This window comes from Antechinus flavipes, chromosome 6 (genome assembly GCF_016432865.1).
Source record: "Antechinus flavipes isolate AdamAnt ecotype Samford, QLD, Australia chromosome 6, AdamAnt_v2, whole genome shotgun sequence".
In the NCBI taxonomy this organism is placed as follows: Eukaryota; Metazoa; Chordata; class Mammalia; order Dasyuromorphia; family Dasyuridae; genus Antechinus; species Antechinus flavipes.
Window position 1 is genome coordinate 214372831 of NC_067403.1, and position 21100 is coordinate 214393930.

The following is a 21100-nucleotide window of genomic DNA, read 5'->3' on the forward strand; positions in this document are numbered from 1 at the left end:
AAGCAAAAAAAAAAAAAAAAAAAAAAAAAAAAAATGAGAAGAAAAATTAAGAAATGAGAGTGTTGCAAGAAATTTATGAAAAGAGAATGAACAGTTTGGTAAAGATACTGAAAAATTGTTTTTTTTTTTTTTCCCTTGTGGTTTTTCTCTTGTATTCTGATTTTTTCTCTCCCAACATGACTCATACAGAAATATGTAAAAATTAATATAAACACAAAACTTAACAATAAAAAAGGCTGGCCAATTAATAATAAAAATATACTGAAAAATGCCATCTTAAAAACAGAATTAGCTTAATAGTAAAAAGAGATATAGAAATTTACTAAAACTGTTGAGGGAAATTTTTTTTTTTTAACAAAATCTCATGAAGAGAACAAGAGTGTGACCAAAACTAGTTTTGTGATTTCAGAACTCATAGCTAGACATTCAGTGTTTTAGTGAAGGTGAATTTGTGAGGTATATAGTGAAAACCACTGAAATTCTTTGTGCTTTAAAAAGTTAATACTTTTATCAGGAAATACTGTTGTGAAATGAATTAAGAAAACTGCCATTAATGCAATGGAAATCTTAAATCGAAACTCACAAATTTTCTGACTTTTTGTTTAATTGCAGTTGATGAAAGTATGGATATTAGTAAACCAGTTCAAATAACTTTATTTGCTCATATGATGAAAAGTCTTAGCTGTTAATGAAGATTTGTTTAATGTTATTCTTCTTAATGACCTACAACAAGTGAAGATATTTTTAAGGAAGTAAATAGACTTTTAGAAAAGTATAAATTTCCATTAGTAGAACTAGTATGTGATTGCAAATACAACAATGAAAGGGAAGACAATTGAATATGGAGGCAGAATGAAGTTGCTCCTGATGGTAAGTTTCATTATGTTCATGGCATTATATAATAGGAAGTTTATGCTCAAAAATAATAAAAATAGAACATGTGCTGACTTTTGCTAATAAAACAATGAATTTTACATGTTTTTTACATATTTATTGGGAAAACTAAAAGTGAATAAAAACATCTACTTGATTATACAAAAATTGGCTGGCTTCCCTGTGGTTTTGAAGAGATTTTGGCAACTTTTGCCATAAAATCAAAATGTTTAAGAAATGAGAGATGTCACCTGAACTATAATCTTAAGAATGGATTTCAGAATTTGGCTTTCATTGTAAATGTAATGGGGTATTTAAATGAGTTGAACATAAAACATCAAGGTTGAAATTGGGTTTTAACATTTATATACAACTGTACTAAAGTATTTAAAATAAAACTTGTTCTCTGGGAATTAAAAATTGTAATTTGACTCTTTCCTACATGTAAAAATTATCAAGAATCATTTGGGTTTTGTAATTTTAGCAAGCATGCCTCAAAGATCCAGGAATTTATATTTGAATTTGAAAGATGGTTTGAATTCAAATGTGTAAAAACAATTTTTAAATTTTCTTTTGATTTTGAGAGATCAAAAAGTAACTTTCAAATGGAATTTGTTGTTCAATGTAACAGTGCTAAAATAAAAATATACTGTAGTGAGGGCTCCAGGTGTTTTGTACTTGGCAAGAATTTTTGTTCAAATGTGCATGTTACAAGAATATTAATAATGTTTGAAATCCAGATAGGCAAATCCAGCCATATCACTCTCATGGAGTAAGTAGACTAATGCTGCCCATCCATAAAAGATTTAATCAGTTCCCTGAAGAGCTAAAGGAAAACTTGCATCCATGATCTATGATGAAGTGATAGAATATGGCACCAGAGGCATGCTAGTTTTGGGTTCAAGATCTGGGAAGCCCGTGCTAATACCAGGTTTGGGAGATATAACCTTATAATGAGGAAGAAAATACAAATCTAACCTAATCAAACAAACATTTAGTAAGCACTTACAAATACAATGTGTATGTACAACAAAGAACATTAAGAAGGGAAAGAAAGCTAACTTGTGATATTGCACCATGGATACTATGCAGTGGTCCTCAAACTTTTGTTCTCAATATCTTCATCCTTTTAAAAACGATTGAGGATCTGTCCAAAGAGTTTTTGTTTATGTGGTTTATAGATATAGATATTGTTCACATTAAAAATAAAAACTAATTATGAATTTGTAGACTCTCTGAAAGGATTTCAGAAATTCCTAGGATTCTCTGGACCAGAATTTGAGAACCACTGCTAGGGAGGTTTTGAATTGGACCGAATCACTGCCATTTTCTTAGTCCACAGACATAATTTTATATCTAGGGGAAGGTATTGAAGGTGAGAACTTAAGGCACTGGCCCCAGGTCATAAAAACAACTTGAATCCAGGTCTCTTGTCTCCAACTCCATCACTCTTTCCATCACACCATAATGCTTTCCTCCATCAACAAACTTTTATTAAATATTTACTGTGAGCAGAGTACTGTGCTGAGCACTGGAGCTGATAAAGATTTTAGCAAACAAAACCTCCCTCATAGAGCTTACAATCATGCATGGGAGTTCCCAAGGAGGCAAGACTATATAATTAATATACAGTACTTATAATGCAAACTAGAATGAAATTTGTGCATAAAACAAAGATAAATTATTCTGAGGTCTGGGGAAATTGTTTCTGTTTGCATTAGGGTTTTAGCTGGAATCTGCTAAGTATTAACCAAAGGTAACTGGGTCTGCTTTAATCAGGGCTTTCTAGACACTAAAACCGAAGTGACTGAAGCAAATTTGGTTAGCAAAAGGCATGAAGACCTAAGAGCTCTGAAGCTGGTTAGCAGGGATCAATTTGCCCAGCCACTACCGTGGGACCAGCTGACTATTCCAGCAGAGCAGTGGGGCTTGAAGAGAAGAGAGAGCACATCTAGCTGCATCGTGTTTGTTTATCAGGGAGCAGGGAGAGCCCAGGGAACTCACAATCTCTGTTTTAATTTTCTGTTGGCCTACATTGGACGGCCTCATGTTCCCTTCAAGGCAGAAGACAGAAGAAGTGACAGTTTGGGAAATGCATTTTCTGCTTTTTTTTTTTTTTGTTCCTTATTATTTACATACCAGTCGGTTTAATTAAATTTTCCTTTGTATTACTTTGATGTCATGAATTTACCTCTGCTGGAAGAAGGAAGAGGTAATAAAAGGGAGGGTAAGGGGAGGTGGACTCTGGTGTAGTTTAGTATGCTGGTTCTCGTAATTTGTACACGAGAAGAATATAAGAACATGATGTGATAGGGAGTGTGGGCCCAAAATGAACCTTATTCTTATCTGAGACAGACAAAGGAAGATTGAAAACATAGATACAGCTTAGTGTAGAAATACATCAAGTTCAACAGGGAAACAAATGAGGATTTAGTGAAAGATCTTTCATAGCCCTGGGTTTAACATGATATATCTCAGTGAGCAGAAATAGGACTTATGACCTGCTGGAAACTGCCAGCATCCCTCACATATAACTAGGTTAATTGTACATGTTTTGCAAACAAAGAAATAAGTTGTTAAGTCATACTTTTTTGATAGAAAAGGTTAAAAATTGAGTTATTGATAATTATGGTTAAAGGGCCAGAAAACTGCATTCCCTTTGATCTGTATCCCAAAGAGATCAAAAAAGGAACTAGATCTACATGCACAAAAATATTTATAGCAGCTCTTTTTTTGGGACAGCTAAGAACAGGGAAGTTGTACAGATGCCTATCAATTGGGGAATGGCTGAATAAACTGTGGCATAAATAATGTGCTATAAGAAAAGATGCGCAGGATGAGTTCAAGAAAACCTGGAGTGACTTATGTGAACTGAAACAAAGTGAAGTGCACAGAACCTTGAGAATATTGTGGATGGTAACAGCAATATTGTATGTTGAACATCTGTGAATGACTCAGCTATTCTCAGCAATACAATCCCAAAGGACTCATAATGAAAAATGCTGTTCACTTCCAGAGAAAGAACTGATACTGTCTGAATAGACTGGAGCATATTATTTTTCATTTTCTTTTTATTAGCTTGAGTTTTCTTTCATAAAATTTTTACAAGGTTGTACATGTATAATCTATATAAGATTGTTTACTAATGGGGTGGAGGAAGAAGGGAGGAGAAAGGATAGACTCTTAGAACTCAAAATTTTAATAAAAGAATGTTAAAAATTGTTTTTACATGTAAATGGGGGCATATTAAATATTATTAATGGGTTAATGGTGGTTAAAAGAGAAAATTCCCAGCCAACCATCGGATTCTGTCTCTATTTTCTTTCTTAGAAAAATTAAATTGCTATTAACAGCTCTTGGTCCTAATTTTGAGCATTTTGGTCCCTTGTGGATAACATTGAAGTCACTTATTTAGTTACATCTCTGAGAATATAGGATTCTGCTTTATTCATTGTTTGATAATTAAAATTTGATTCATAAGGTCAAAACACCAGCTTAGGCTAAGCTTTAACAAAATATTTCTTAATGTATTTATCAAAATCATTCCAGATTTCTGGAATATGTAACAACAGAAATAAATTCATTTGATTACCTTATGATTATTAATGTTAAATTAGGTATAAATACAGAGAGATATTATTGCCAATGTTATTTACCACTGTAATAATAGATGACATCCTATGTACAATCCAAACCAAAGAGAGATTCTCTATGGATGGAGTGGGGGAGGAGACAAGTCCTCTAAATGCTTTTATTTGGAGATGACATTATCCTAATTGCAATATATCTCAGAATATTATAGAACCTTCTAAATGAGATTCATTCCACCTCAAAATTTTTTGGTCTAATCACACAGTAAAAATTAAATATATAAATTATGATTGTTGACCAGACTATAATATGAGGTTGGGATGGACATCCATTGAACTGGTCTCTGAGCATAGTGAGTATACTGGAATATATTGACAATATAGTTAGCATATCTTGAAAAGACAGATGTATAATAAACTGTTAAAATTTAACCCATTTAAAAAATAATGATTTTATGTTACCCCCAATTACATGTAAGAATAATTTGTCATGTTCTTTTATTAAATGGTAACCAGTGCAGTGCTCCTTTGTGGCTTTTATAGTACTTTGAAAAAACTAGATGAAGAACCTCAAAAGGTTGTGTGGAATCCCCATGGAGAAGGATTTACAGTAGAGCATGAAGAGTTACTGAATGAGAAAATATGGATATGTATCTATCTGCCCAAGTGAAGAGACAACCCATATTGACAAAATAACAGACCTAGGAAATACTGATGTGTGAAAAAATGATTAGAGGGGGAGGGCATAGTGAAGACCTTTTAGGAGGTGATTATAAATATATTCCAAGTGATTGTTTCATCTTCTAATGAAACAAAAAAAAGATGAAGTTTCTTAAGGAATGCTTCTCTACTCCAGTAGAAAGTGTTCTTTCTTTAAAAGACATGGAAAAAAGGTTTTAAAAATAAAATAAAGGACTGGAAGAGGCAGAGAGGAATCCTAATTTGTGTTATTAGGAGGATGTAGGGAGACACAGAAGGTAAAAAGAAGAAGGCCTAAAGTAAGTAATACAGGTCAGGTTTTTATCAAAGAAGGCGATTTTCTTCCCTTCTAATGCTCCTTCATTCAACAAACAATAGTTATTTATTTTATTACATTTTTCAGTTAGTAGTAGTAGTAAAAGAAGTAGTACTAACAGCAGCAGCAGCGGCAATAATGATAGCAGTAGTTAGTAGCAGGGGAGTAATAACAGTAGTTAGTATAAGAGGGTAGTAGTACTAATAGTAGTAGTAGTAGCAGCAGCAGCAACAGCAGTAGCACTAATAATAGTAGCAGTGGCAGTAGCAGCAGCAGTAGTAGTAGTTAGTAGGGGAATAGTAAAAGTAGTTAGTATAGAGAGTAGTGGTAACTAGTAGTAGTAGTAGCAACAGCAGCAGCAGCAACAACAACAACAACAGCAGTAGCACTAATAATAGTAGTAATAATAGTAGCAATAGCAGTAGTAGCAGTTAGTAGGGGAGTAGTAGAAGTAGTATAGAGAGTAGTGGTAACTACTAATAGTAATAGTTAGTAATAGTAGTAAGTAGTAGCAGCAGCAGCAACAACAATAGCAGTAGCACTAATAGTAATAGTAATAATAGTAGCAGTGATGGTAGCAATAGTAGTTGTTAGTAGGGGTAGTAGTAACTAACTAGAAGCAGCAGTAGCAAAAATAGTAGTAAGAGTAGTGATAGTAATAGCAGTAGTTAGTAGTAAGGGATAGTAATAGTAATAGCAGTAGCAGCAGTAGTACTACTATTAGTAGTGAGTAGTAATAGCAGGAATAGCAATAGTTATAGTAGCAGCAGCAGCAACAATAGTAGTAGTATTAGTAGTGGTAGTAATAATGGCAGTGGCAGTAGCGGTTGTAGTAGTAGTTAGTAGTAGGGGGTAGTACTACTGCTAGCAATAGTTAGTAGTAGTAGCAGCAGCAGCAGTAGTAGTAGTTAGTAGTAGGGGATAGTAATAGTAATAGCAGTAGCAGCAGTAGTACTACTATTAGTAGTGAGTAGTAGTAGCAGGAACAGCAATAGTTATAGTAGCAGCAGCAGTAACAGTAGCAACAATAGTAGTAGTATTAGTAGTGGTAGTAATAATGGCAGTAGCGGTAGTAGTAGTAGTAGTTAGTAGTAAGGGGTAGTACTACTACTACTACTAGTAGTAGTAGTAGTAGCAGCAGCAGCAGCAGTAGTAGGAGATAGTAATAGTAATAGCAGTAGCAGCAGTAGTACTACTATTAGTAGTGAGTAGTAATAGCAGGAATAGCAATAGTTATAGTAGCAGCAGCAGCAATAATAGTAGTAGTATTAGTAGTGGTAGTAATAATGGCAGTGGCAGTAGCGGTTGTAGTAGTAATTAGTAGTAGGGGGTAGTACTACTGCTAGCAATAGTTAGTAGTAGTAGCAGCAGCAGTAGTAGTAGTAGTTAGTAGTAGGGGATAGTAATAGTAATAGCAGTAGCAGCAGTAGTACTACTATTAGTAGTGAGTAGTAGTAGCAGGAACAGCAATAGTTATAGTAGCAGCAGCAGTAACAGTAGCAACAATAGTAGTAGTATTAGTAGTGGTAGTAATAATGGCAGTGGCAGTAGCGGTAGTAGTAGTAGTAGTTAGTAGTAAGGGGTAGTACTACTACTAGTAGTAGTAGTAGTAGCAGCAGCAGTAGCAGTAGTAGGAGATAGTAATAGTAATAGCAGTAGTAGCAGCAGTAGTACTAGTACTAGTAGAAGCAGCAGAAGTAATAAACACAGAGAATGAACCATAAAAGTTTGAGAAGCACTTGGACAGTGGTGCTTGAGTTATTCCTTTAAAAAGCTAAGGATTCTACAAGACAGAGGTGAACATAAGTGGGCATTCTTGGCAAGGGGACAAGAGATGTAATGGTGGGTAGAGGATAGCACAAGGAGGCTGGTTTGGCTAGAATGTAGGTAGAGTACTTAAGGGAAACAAATATCTAATTGGCCTAAAAAGTATTCAGGAGGCAAATTGTAAAAGATTTTCCGCGTCACATGGAATTGATTGTATTTTACCCCACAGACAGGTCCTCGGGACATGTTTCCATTGCCCCCCAAAAGATACCTTTATTTATTTATTTGCTGAGGCAATTGGGATTAAGTGACTTGCCCAGGGTCACAGAGCCAGGAAGTGTTAAGTCTCTGAGACCAGATTTGGATTCAGGTCCTCCTGACTTCAGGGCTGCTGCTCTACCCACTGAGCCATCTAGCTGCCCCGGGATACCTTTTTTTTAGTTGAGAACTGAATCACATATACCTCACATGTGCAAGTTCATCTAAAGCAAAGAGGGAGAGAAATCATCATGGGCAGCCCTAACGATGACTAGAAAAGTCAGCGATCACTGCAGTTTCTTAAGTAGGAGAGTGACATGGTCAGACTGATGATGCTTTAGGAATTAGTTGAGTAAGTCTGTGGGAAGAGATGAGCTGGGGGGCCTTCAGCAATAGCTGGAGACTAAAGAGAGGCGGTGGTGGAGTGGAGGGAAGGGGATGGATACAAGGATTGACCCCCAGGCCCCATCATGTCCAATAAGGGCCAGGGGAAGAGGAGAGGAGCAAGCTGTGAATGCTGGCGAGTCCCTGATGAGGAATGGAGACAGACCGTAGCCAGCGGAAGCCTGCTGTCTCTCCAGAGCAGGTAACCAGGACTTGTCGAAGCAGGTGAATACCGCCTGCTTACACTCATCCCGATTCACGTGGACACAAGGGATCTTGCCCCAACTCTGGAAGCATTCATTGCGCATGATGATCATGTGTTGGGTGGGCAGCTGAAGACCGTTAGGATACAGATGGCGTTCTACACCATGGCTTAAAATATGGAAATGGCCAGCTCAAGATTATGTCACAGGAAGATCACATGAAGGGACTTGAGATGCTCAGCCTGGAGAAAAGTGACTTGACTCAAGAGTGGGTCATAGTTGTCTTCAGGCTATTTGAAAAGCTATCTAAACTTGATCTGCCTCGCTCCAGAGGGAAGAACTAGAAGAAATCTGGCTTATTACTTCTCTTCCTCCATATATAATGACTCTGTGATCTACCCTGTTCTCTCACAGAACCCTTCAGACTTCTATATTGGCTGGAATTCTCCTCACTTTGGCTTTACAGCTTTTCGAGTTTCCTTCAAGACTCTGCTCAAATCCCTTTTTGCAGAAAGACTTTTCCAGGTTTCCCTCGACAGGTGATGCTTTTTTTCTGAGATTATCTCATTTACTTTGTCAATATTTTGTATACATATGATTGTTTGCAACTTGTCTCACCCATTAAAATGGGAGCTCCTTGAAGGCAGAGATGACATTTTTTTTCCTTTGCACGCCCAGAATTTAGCACGAAGCCTCACACATAGTAAATATTTCATAAATGTCTTCTGACTAACCAAAGTTGTAGAGAGGCGAAGTTCATTTTCGATATAAGGAAAAGCTTACTAACAACTAATGAACTGCTTGAGCAGGAGGTAATGAATTCTCCCTCACTAGAAGCCTGGACCAATTCTATTTTGTGGTATCTTATTGTAGGGGATTGTATTGAGTATTTTTGTAGTAAAGAATTCTGTTTCAGCCAGGCTCTAGCAGTGGTTCTCAAACTTTTGTTTTCAGTATCTTTATCCCATAAACAATTATTGAGGATCTCTCCAAAGTGTTTTTGTTTATCTGGATTATATTTATAGACATTTACCATATTGGAAATAAAAACTATTTTTGAATTTTTAGGGTTTCAGAGATCCCCAGGATTTGCTAGACCATACTTTGAGAACCACTGCTCAAGAGACTCTGGACTCTTGTTCATTTCTGAGATTCTAAGAATGAAGGTATACACTTGAATTGTGCTATTAAGAATAGGCAGAAAACAAGAGATGAATGTAATGGTGGTTAGATTAAATAGTTATCAATAACAGTTATTACTCTAATGGGAAGTTATTATAATGATTATACTATTATATTGATAATGCTATTATATTTTTATACTTTTTCTATTTCTACCTACATAAAATATGATTTTTAAAATTATGATTATTATATTATAGATTAGTAACTGTCATTTTTTGTTAATTTAGCAAATAATTGGTTTTTTTCTTTATGGAAACAGTACAATTGAAGAACCATATAAGGACAGCTCTTGTCTGAGATATGTACTTGAGTGATGGTGCTACCCACAGTGTTTTCCAATATGAGACAGACAGGCAGATAAACAGATACTGATAAATACACTAGGCCTACAGATAAAAAAACATAAATATTTGCTTTAAGCCCACTGGATGTGGACAGAGTCCACTGCCCCCCAAAAGGTACCTTTCTTTGGTCGAGAACTGAAACAAATATACCTCACATGTGCAAGTCCATTCTCTGGTTTTTCAGTGTCCTCCTTCATCTAAAACAAAGAGGGAGAGAAATCATCATGGACAGTTCTAAAGATGACGAATCCTGTTCAGACAGTATCATCTTTTTCTCCCCTCCTTAACCTTTCCCTCCTCTTCCCACTTCTCCCTCCCTCCTTCCCCCAGAAATGTCCTGTTTCTTCCCATCTAGTCCCCACACCAAACTCTCACCAGGGTGATTGAGTACGTCTTCTTTCCACTCAGAATTAGTATATATATTGTCTTCTCCTTCAGGAGAATCACTTCTTTTTTGAACCATGTAGAGTCAGATATATGTATCTGAAAATACTCTTCATCTGAGTCCAAATCTATAGTGTCATAATCTGGATACTAGAAAAAAGCATGAGTCAATTTATGTGCTTCAGATGACTTAGAAAATTTCCAACAGGATTGTTGCTACTGCCCAGATGCTAATGACAGATCTTTTTTAAAGGAAATTTTATGATTTTGGGAATATGATTTGACTCTCAGCTTTTAACAGTACATTATTTCTGGAGATAGTGCATTGCCCCGCCTTAGAGAATGAGGTGGGGGGCAGCTAGTTGGTACAGTAGATAGAGTACCAGCCTTAAAGTCGGGAGGACCCAAGTTCAAATCTGGCCTCAGACACTTAATACGTCCTTGCTTTGTGACCCTCGGCAAGTCACTTAAGCCTAATTGCCTCAGAGAAAAAAAAAGAATGAGATGGATTTTTATTATAATCTGAAGAAATCTCAGAATAGAAATTAGGTTCCCATAGAAAAATTTTAAGTTATTCCATTAAAATTAGAAGGCACCAGCTCTGTCTGGCTCAAAGAATGGGATTGACTTCTGAGCTTATCTTTGTGCCCAGACCAATCCAGTCTAGCATAGCTCATCTAGTATTTCAGTCTCAAGCCTTAAAAATGATTTCCCTCCTTTCGCTATAGGTTTGTAAGAACTGCTCTGCCACCCTGAAACTTGAGCTCATCAAGCCCCTCTGATCACCATACCCTAAATTTATTGAGTTCTCATCTTGTTCTAGATTTTATGATTAACCAGTCTTGTAAATGCTCACTTTTCCCTGTTTTGCCATCATCTTTCTAGGTCTAAGAGAGCATCCCTTTTTCCTTAATCATTTAGGGACATTCCAGCTAAAATTCTCTGGCTCCCAATCTGGTACCATTCCCATTATACTCTGCTCCTTCTTACGAACGCTCTGCCTGAACTTGAACTGCAGAGGATAACTCTGTGCCATTAGATAAAAGTTCCAGATAAGACACAGTTCCTCTCCTCATAGAACTTACAATATAGTAGCTGGCACAGATAAGAGAAGGGGAGATAGTACTATGTCAAGGTATATTATTGTCTCCCATATTATATGGTACGGATATTGAAGAATATCAGTGTATGATAGAGCACCAGACCTGGAGTGAGGAGAACAAATTCAAATAGAGCCTTAGTACATTAATTGTACCCACAGGTACATCTCTACAAAAGATGGGACTTAAGGCAATCGAGGGGTGGTGTTTTTAGGTTTTGCAGTTGAGAAGTATAGAAGACTCCTAATATTAGGTGTAGATCCAGAGAGTAAGAATATTTTGAAGGAACAAGTGAAAGGATTAGAAGAGAATACAATTGAGATCACTGAACTTAAGGCAGGTAAGATGAGTCACCAAAGTTTTGTTTGCTTATTTGTTTTTTTGCTAATTCTATCTGGAGATTTTCAAATAAGAAGATATATACCTGAGGAACTGATGGGAATAAGTAATTCCTGGGAATTTCAGTTTTGTCCACGCTCTGAGATTGGATCATTCCTTTAGTTTGATTGCTGAGGTATAGAAGCCCTTCTAATCAAAAGAAGCATTCTGATAGGTTGACTGCCACAATTAAATCTTAAATTAAATGAGCCATTTTCTCGGGACATGAACCATGTTCTCATCTGGGTCATCTGGGAGATGTGGATTGGACAGATGAGAATGTATCTGGGACGGTGGAAGGCACCTGATCCAGACAAAGTGATGAGACTGACAGATACCCTAAGGATGCCAGCTATAGTGGCAGTAGGTACCCTCACAGAGGCAAGTGCAAATGTTACCCGGTGTGAATGTGTACAGACTTTGTGGGGAATAGATCACAAGACCTCTTATGTTTATTTTGTCTTTGACGGTGTGCAGCCAAAAGTGAAAAATCTCCTGAATTCCTCCTCAGATTGGAGCAATGGGTGTCTAAAGTGATATAAAGATGCCCCGTAGATCCTGAAAATACAGAAGAATGACTCTCCACTATAGAGATTGTTCTACTGTGTGTGTGACTCTTCTGTACCTGGATGTCAGGTCAAATTTACAGTAGTCAAATTAAGAGAGGTATTGCTAAGGATCAATAAAATTCAGAGGACTCAGATTCAGTGTGGACAATAGGAGCAAAGCAGGTCAACAGTATCACCTGGCAAGGAAGCATAATAGAATAGTGATTCGGTCATCTGAATGCTGGAATGCTTTCCCCAAAGTAAAATATTGAATAATTCATTTCACTTTAATTCAACTAGTTGTCAGAATCATCCTAGATCCCTTGAAAAGTTTTTAACAAGAGATAACTTCAGTATCTTTCTACCTTTTAATATTATAATATATAATGTTCTATATCATAATAATATATATTTATCTATATTTATCTATTTTTCTATATAAATATATTTATCTATATAATAATATAATAACAGAGCTTTGTATTAGACAATAGGAGTCCCTATTAAGAAGTGTAGATGAATGTAGTCTTCCAGGTTTTCCTGTTTGTGGATGACATTGTGTTAACTCCATCAAGCCTCAGCACATGACAAAGTTTTTGAAACAAGACCCCATAATCATGTAGAAGAGTTTAAACTGACTCTCCATATAGGAAAAAGCAAGGGACTAAAGAATATATATGTTGCCTAGACCAGGGCTTTTTAAACTTTTTCCATTCACAATCCCTTTTTGCCTGAGAAATTATTAAATGACCCCAAGTATATAGGCATATAAAATAGGTATAGAAATCAAACATTTACCAATAATGAATCATAATTTCACCACTTCCATATTTAGTTATGAGACCTCATATGGCGTTGCAATCCACAGTTTAACAAGCTAAGGTCTAGAGTCGGAGTGCAGGGGTCCTCTAACTACGTCCCGTGGGCCAGATGCGGCAGCTAAGGACGATTTTGTGCTTCACATTGTCCATAAGTATAGCATTTAAGAGATGTGCTTTAATTCAAGCATTCCCCTAATCTGTCAAAAAAGAGCCCTCACCCAGGACTATGAAGTTTCTTTATTTAAAGGCCCACAAAACAAAATTTTTGTTTTTACTATAGTCCGGACCTCCAACAGTCTGAGGGACAATGAACTGGTCCCCTAGTTAAAAAGTTTAAGGACCCCTGGATGAAGTTAGATAGACAATATATAGAACTTGGGATCCGTATAAAATATTTATCACTGTATATATATATATATATACCCATAAATGTAAAATCTATTTCATATATCTAAATTTTTGTATATATGTAAAATTATAAACTTGGACCAATCATGCAAATGGACAAAGATCTTAGTTTAAACTGAACAAGAAGAGATTAGGCTAGACTGGCTTTTGGGGAAATTGCAAGGTTCTTTCCATGATCTCAAGCTTTGCCCTGAAACAAAAGGCCATCTTTTGAATACCAATGTTTTCCCTGTTATGCCGTAAGTCATCAAACACTAGTTTCTGGAGAATTGAAGCTTAGGATCAGCCAAAGAACAATAGAGTAATACATGTAAAATGCAAAATGGAAGCAAAATGTTGCATAGAAGGGGCAACATAGAGGATGCCATTAGAAAAATGTGTGACTAGAAGCAACAAAAACCCAGTCATTTACAAAAGTGAGGGGATACCCTACAGCCAACCCTCATTTTCACTGGCATCCATGTTAAGCCCCCCTCTAGAAGACTTATAGGACATATGGAAAGAGTCAAGCAGGTGGACAGCTGTCAATGGGTCATAATCCTTCCTGTTAAAAATTTCCCAAAATGATGACATTACGAGGCTATTGAAGGATTTGAGTAGCTGGTCTTGGAGGTTCCTTCCTGCTCTAAAGCTATGATCTGGTGACCCTAATATTTTCCCATTATCTTCCAACTATTAAATCTAAAACAGCAAAGATGGAAATGCTATGACTACAACTTGTCTACCAGCCCATATTCATTCTCTCTTTTCTCTAGTCTATGCTGGCCATGCTCTCCGCTGCTCAGTAATCTTCAATGGCTACCTGTCGCCTTCAGGATAAAACACAAACTCTTTAGCTCTACATTTGAAGCCCTGTATAATATGGCTCCAGAGTCTTTCCAGACTTTTCATATGACTCCAGTCCACCTCCCCTCCATTATAACCATATTGGATATTTGCTGTTCTCTCACAATGGGATCTTGAAATACCTGGAAGGCTCAACTCAGGTGACACTTTCTACCAGAAACTGCTCCTGGTCCCTCTCGAAGGAATCCAAATGATCTTATATTTACTCAGCTGTATAGATTTTGCAATTAAGTAGATGACACGTAACTACAAATGGAACAGATGGCCTAATCCAACCAGGATAGATACACAGATATACAAAGACGTGCACAGAACTACACAAAGAATAAAGGTATACTCCCAGACATACAGACACACGTTGAAAAACACAGATACTCACCATAGCATCCAAGGTTATTTCAGAAGACTGATGGCTGTTGTTTTTATACAAGACTATCTCAAACTCATGATCAGCTACATTAAGGATTTTCAGGAAGCTCTGCTTGGAGTGAGGTTTGATGCTGGTAGAATTCTGAAGGAACCACATTCAACCAGAGAGAGCTTCACTATAGTTCCACTTTGTTCCCACTGATCATTCCCCCAGGAATCAAATGTAAGCATCTCTGGACCCTTCATGTTGCCCCATGTCCCTTCCATATATCCTTAATCTCTTCATATCTAGACCACACCTTTATATGCATGGATGGAATGTCCAGGATGACTATGGCCATGGAAGATGGCTTCTCCTTCCCTTTCCAAGTAGCAGAATCCCAATTTAAACCCAAGTCCTAGAAATTACAAATCCAGTGTTCTATCAGATCAGGAAGGGCCCATCATCCCAATTCCTTCCATGCATCTTTCCTTCTTCATGTCCCACATATTCACATTCACCGCCCTGTGTCCCCTTTGTGCTTCTCATTACTTCCTATCAAAGTGGAGGTGATAAGAGGATATGGCCCTGCGACGAGCTATTAATGGTGAGTCAGTCATCTGACCAATTCTGAGTCCATCTAATGGTACTATTTTGTGCTTCACATTGTCCTTAAGTATAGCATTGAAGAGATGTGCTTTAATTCAAGCATTCCCCTAATCTGTCAAAAAAACATCCTCACCTTCCCACATCCCCTCTCATCCTCCTCTTGTGGATTGCCTCCCTCCACTCATTCTTCCAGTCACCTTCTTTCTGACCCTTCTTGTAATTAGGCCACCAGTCTCCAACTTCCATAATGGGAAGTCCATGCTATGGAAATCTCTATGAGGTCTTCCATGATCTGCATATTTGAGTCTACCTTCCCTAGGGAGAAGGATGGACTCTTCATGTCTGTCATCACTGGGCCACCTCCCTGATTCCACTCAGAAAATTCCTTCTAATCCCATCCCCACCCTTCCCACCCCCTTTCACCTGAATTTGTAATTCTAGTATTAATGCTCCTAAGCTGGAGACGTAAATTAAGAGCATCCCTATCACCATTTTCTTTATTAATCTAGAAGGAGAGGAGAAACAAAGTGAATTAATTAGAGAAAAGTAAAACTAGGAGCTGCCATGATAGAAAGGGTAAGATGATGAAAAACATTAGTTTCTCACATTTAGGATATTCAGGAACAAAGGCCCCCAGCTCCCTCCCACCATCCCCCAGGGAAGCCCAATCCAAGAGATAAAACACATACGAGAAGCTTATTCCAAGCCGCTCCATGAAGGGGAGGAGAATCATTTCCAATACAACGAGTAAGATCAGGATGACAACAAAAAACATGTTCTGGATCAACACAGAAAGAAGGTCAGTGTGTCCTTTGGTGCTCCTCCTCCTCACATCTTCCCCAGTCCTTTTTGTCCCTATGATTGTCACCCCACCCCACAATCAGCCTAGAGATTTCTCATTCAAAATCTCCTCTTCAGGAAGGGAGATGACTGGTAGGAAGATGAAAGGGGGAAGAGAAACGAGAGCTAAGGAGAAGGAAGGAGAAAGGATACCAAGAGACAGTGGGAGGAGGAAGGATGATGATCAGAAAAGATGGGGAAGTAAATATGAGGCAGCCTGCCGCAGAGAGTGAGCATTATGCCTGAAGTCAAGAAGAGCTGGATTGAAATTCTGCCTCAGACTTAAAGGAGCTGTGTGGGCCACTCTCTTAATTACTCTCGAGGTGCCTCCTGTCTCTCATCTGTAAAATCAGAGGGTTGGACTCAGCATCCTTGCACGAGGTCTCTTTCAGTTCTAAATTTAGGATTTTCTAAATGAGGGTGAAGGATGATGGTTTTAAAAAGGGGACAAAGGTTGGATAATAAAGGAAGGGCAGAGGTAAGGGGAGGGAGAGGAAGGAGATGTACCACTTTTGTACCTCTATGTTTTCATCTAGTAGGTCATGCCGATGCTGAAACACAGGAAGAACACGTTATGGATTGAAGGACAGTCATCGTCTGTGCTTTAACATAGAGAGATTCCAAGAATCCCGGAACAAGGAACAAAATAATTACTGATGGGCAGGCTGTGGGGAAAAGCCTGGGACCCATTCTCCCAACCCCAGAAGCAATAAACAATGATCAGAGCCCTAGAGCTCTCTTAGCAGTTAGTCTTCAGAAGCAGTCATAGTGATTGGAGTGACTTGGGAGTCACTTGAGAAAATCTGGGTTCGCCATCAATGAGACCCTAGGCAAACCACCTAACTTTTTGAGGCTAAAAGCTTCTTCATCTATAAAAGGAGTTGAGCTCAATAGCCTTCAGTGTCCCTTCCATCTTTAAACCTATTTTCCAGGGGCTTTTATTTGGGTGAGGGGTGTGGAATATGTGAAGAGTACTTTCTGGATCTGTTCTTTTTCATTTGGGTCCCAGGGCCTTTAACCATCTCTTTTATTATCATCCCTCTTCTACTCAACCTTATCCAGCTACTGGTTTCCTCTAATCTCTATTCACTCATCTATTAGCTTTTTCCTTTGTGTCTTCCCAAAAGCCTGTTAGTTCTGGGAGCAATCTCTCCCTCTGTGTCATCTCTACTTCATCATTATTGCCAGTCCCTTAATGACATCTTCCAGCAGAAGCTTTCTCTACCTTACAGCGAGCTTCAGACAACTTTGCCTGTTCTTCATTGCCAGTTCCATACCAGAGTTCCATGACCGTCACTCAACAGCTTCATTTCTTTAGTAAGACATATACCATGCTCTTCTACGTCCTCATTGCTAAATTCCAGAAAACTTGCATATTTCCTCACATCTTCCTTGGACTTAGGTCCCAGTTCTACTCTTTATCTCATCCCTTGCTATCCCTGATACTGATTTCAGCAATCACACTAGAGATAGGAATGGTCTAGAAAGATCAAGAGAGGGATTTCTAGGTCCTCCAGATTTCCTCCACAAACAGTAAAAAAAAAAAAAAAAACTTTCTCTCTTGACTCAGTTTCTTTAGCTGTCACCCTAACTTCTCCTCTATTATCCTTGTGACTCTAGACAAGTGATTTTGACTCTGTGCCTCAGTTTCCCCATTTATAAGTGTGTTTGGAGGGGGAAAGGGTGGGTGATATCTTTTTGTCTTTTCACCAGCAAGGCATACCTTGGCTTTATATTATCTCCTATGGTTATCCTAGCTGATAGATAGGTAGATGATAACAGCCCTGTCTGAAAAAGTTTTGTACTAATGAAGGAAGGCAACATAAAAAGAGGATGTGGAAAGGTGGAGGAAGAAGTGGGCACAAGCAGAGGAAGGTGTGGAAATGCCATGATCCCAAGCACTGTCTTGTGGAGGTTGGGGATGGGGAGATAGGGAAAGATAGCTGGAGTGCAAAAGCCATCATGTGGAGATGACTTGGAAGTGGATCTACCTATCAGTGGGGACTGGGGGCTGGAGCTTATGATGAAGTCAAGGAATATATTAAATAAAACAAACATCCTCCTAATAAAATTAGGAGTTTGTTGGAAGATGGGCACTACCAGTTCAAGGTATTGGCTGAAAAGACAGAAGGAAATATTCGTTTGGAGAAAAAAAATTTAAGAAGTTCATGGCATTGGCTTTATCATGCATTCCAGAGGCAACAGAAAATCTCGTATTAAGGGTCACTTAGTCACCTTGTACTGGAGTACTAATGATAAATATTTGTAATAAGACTGCAACGATAATTATTGCAATTTATGTACTTATATTGGTTGCAAAAATAAGTCCATGAGGAATTTTCTAAGACTCTCTCCAAGTTAAATCAAAACATATTTTAATACTTACTGACTTCAGTACAAAAGTGGTCCTGACCAAGGATAGTAAAAAAGATATTCAGAAGTAAGAAATGAGAGGCCAAAGTCTTAATAGACTTCAAGGAAGCTTTCACCTGTGCATCACTAATACTTTATTTAAAAAAAGAACTAAGACTTACTAGATAAAGTCAGTATCAAATAAAATCATTAAAACTAAAATTGATTTCATTTTAATGGACAGGAAATTTATGTGGGAGTCATTTTTGTATCAGTCTGCATAGTAATAATAACAATGATATAGCTAACATTGATTTAATGTTTTAAGGTCTACAAAATGCTTCATGCATAAATTATCTGATCACTACAACAACTCCATGAGGTAGACACTATTATTTATTCCCATTTTACAGGTAAAGAAACTGAGGCTGAAAGAATCACATCGGTAGTAAGTATCTGAGGTGGGATATGAATGCTATTCTTCCTGATTCTAAGTTCAATTCACTGTACCAAACTGGACAGTCTGACTATTGAATTGTTAAGAGATCAAAGTTAATACAGAACTAGAAGAAATAATAAAATGAAAAAAATGTGTTATTGCAATTAAAACAACTCCAAACTGGCCTGTTTACGCAGTCATTGACGGTCTCAAATGGGAAATGGAAAAAAGAACACCAACACTGATGATGACAATTTTGTACAGAACTTTAACCAACATAAATCAATTGTCATAATGAGATTTTAAGTCTACAAATTGCTTTAGTCAGAAAATACTAATCTTTGTAAACAAGAGTGCTCTTCCTTTGAATCATGAAAGATACAACCTCTAAGGAATCAAGTCTTGCTTCCTGCCCCCACCAAAAACATTGGAGAGATACATGATAGTTTTTAAATGGGCTGCAACATATTATGAATGATGAATTGCAAACAGAAAATTAAATTGTTTGGTATCATTTTTTATTGATTCTATTTACAATTAATTCATTTTGTCCTGTAACTGCCAAGGATTGTCTCTAAAACAGTTCCGAAATTCAGCTGACAAGTAATGACTTAATTTTAGAAATCTAGTTCTTCTACTAATCACTGAGAAATCTGCTATCCTGAAATAATTGTGATTAGGATCACTAGGACAAAGGCTTACACAAATCTGGACACAAACATACACATAAAATACAACAGTCTACGGACCCATGGAAGACATTCTATTTATGAGACCCCTTCTAGGAGTGATTGAGAATTCTTACCTATTGGGAGTGATGCTCTTATGTTAGTATTAAAGGGGGATCAATGGAGACAAAAGTGTGGTGGTGGCAACGACAGGGTAAAAAATTAAAACACAACAAAGGAAAAAGGGGGGAGAAGAGAAGTACTAACCAAAATACGGCTCATCTGAATTGCTTGGTAATCCCATTTTTTTTCCTAAGGGATGAAAAGAGGTATAATTATCATGTGCCCTTTACAAACCATCAGATCCCCCTATTTTCCATGCTGGAGACCTCAGATTCATCATTGACTTTTGCCTCTCCTTGCCTTCTCATATACAATTCCAGAATTCCAGAATCTCGGAGTCAGAAGGGACCTTGGATCCCACACACATTGAGAATCCCTCTGAAATAGGATCTCTGATGGGCTTGTGGAACTTGTGGCCACTTTGTCTGGCCATAGTTGTAACCCTTAGTTCAGAACTGGCTGGTGCTTTCCGCTCTTGAATGACTTTCATTATAAAAGAATTAACCCGGAGACAGAGCAACCAACTCTTTTCCTGAGTTCCCACCACTTACTACTTTTGTTTGCTTAATATTTATTGAATTATTGAGCTGAATTGTCCACTTTTGAGATTATCTCCATTATATATTTTAATTTTAGACTTCAATTTTTGATTTCATCTTGGGGAATATACAAAGGGTGTGAAAGGTCAGGCCTGATTTACTCTTGGTTCCACTCTACCTCATGAAGCTGTGAATGGTGGATTTCCTTTCCTTTTTTTCCCCTAGTTCCTCTGAGTTACAGGGAAGTGTAAGTGTAAGTGTATACAACAGGGGATGGACCTCATGAACCTACTTTCTAAAAATATTTTGTCACCTGTATTTCAATATAGTTGGTTTCTTTCTAATCTTATATATTTCTTAATACATGTAAACTACTATTCTGAAAAGGGGGCCCATTGTCTTTACCAGATAGAGCTCCTGATTCAGTATCTGTACAAGATGAGTTGTGTTTGATGTCCTTTTTATGCTTGGATTCTGTACTTGTAATGTTTAATTCCTGAAGTAGTCTTTAGCTGGATTTTATGACTTACAAATACCTGTTGCATATTTTAAAAAGAATCCTTGAATCTGCTGACCTAAGTCAAATTGAGGACCAAACTGCTATAAATTACATCAGGCTCAAGAAGTGGTCTTTTTTATTTTTTTATTTTTTATTTGAAGCTCTCCAGTGAAGAAGAATCTACAATCTCCAATTTCACTTTTTTGGACAGCTCCAATTGTTATGAACTTTTTTCTTATTTCAAATCCAAATTTGTTTCTCCCTTCAATTTCCACCCAATGCTCCCAATTCTACCCATTATGCCCAAGCAGAACAAGTCTAATAATCCCTCTTCCATAGGTTAGACCTTCAAATATAGGGTGTCCCAAAGCCTTACCACTGCACTAGCATATTTTGTATGTATCTTGTAGCTGGTGACAGCTGTTGTGTCTCCTCAAGTCTTCTCTTACTCAATGTCCGCCCTCATAAACTTCAACTTATTCAAATATGGTATGATCTTAACCTTCACCATTCTAATTTTTTTCCAACTTATTATGCAATTATTTTCCATTTTCCATTCCAATTTATCAAGACCCTCT

General features: G+C 37.4%; 1 protein-coding gene across 1 annotated transcript in view; it reads right to left on the minus strand.

The window, feature by feature from the left end:
- LOC127539758 (solute carrier family 15 member 2-like) overlaps positions 1-21100 on the minus strand; it is a 57241-nt gene that overhangs the window by 5091 nt on the left and 31050 nt on the right. Inside the window, exons 11-17 of the mRNA XM_051964078.1 lie at positions 19629-19673; positions 16421-16453; positions 15752-15840; positions 15486-15567; positions 14484-14615; positions 9995-10153; positions 9770-9816 (exon numbers count right to left, since the gene is read on the minus strand). Coding sequence (XP_051820038.1) covers positions 9770-9816; positions 9995-10153; positions 14484-14615; positions 15486-15567; positions 15752-15840; positions 16421-16453; positions 19629-19673 — 587 coding nt within the window. The remainder of the gene's footprint in view (positions 1-9769; positions 9817-9994; positions 10154-14483; positions 14616-15485; positions 15568-15751; positions 15841-16420; positions 16454-19628; positions 19674-21100) is intronic.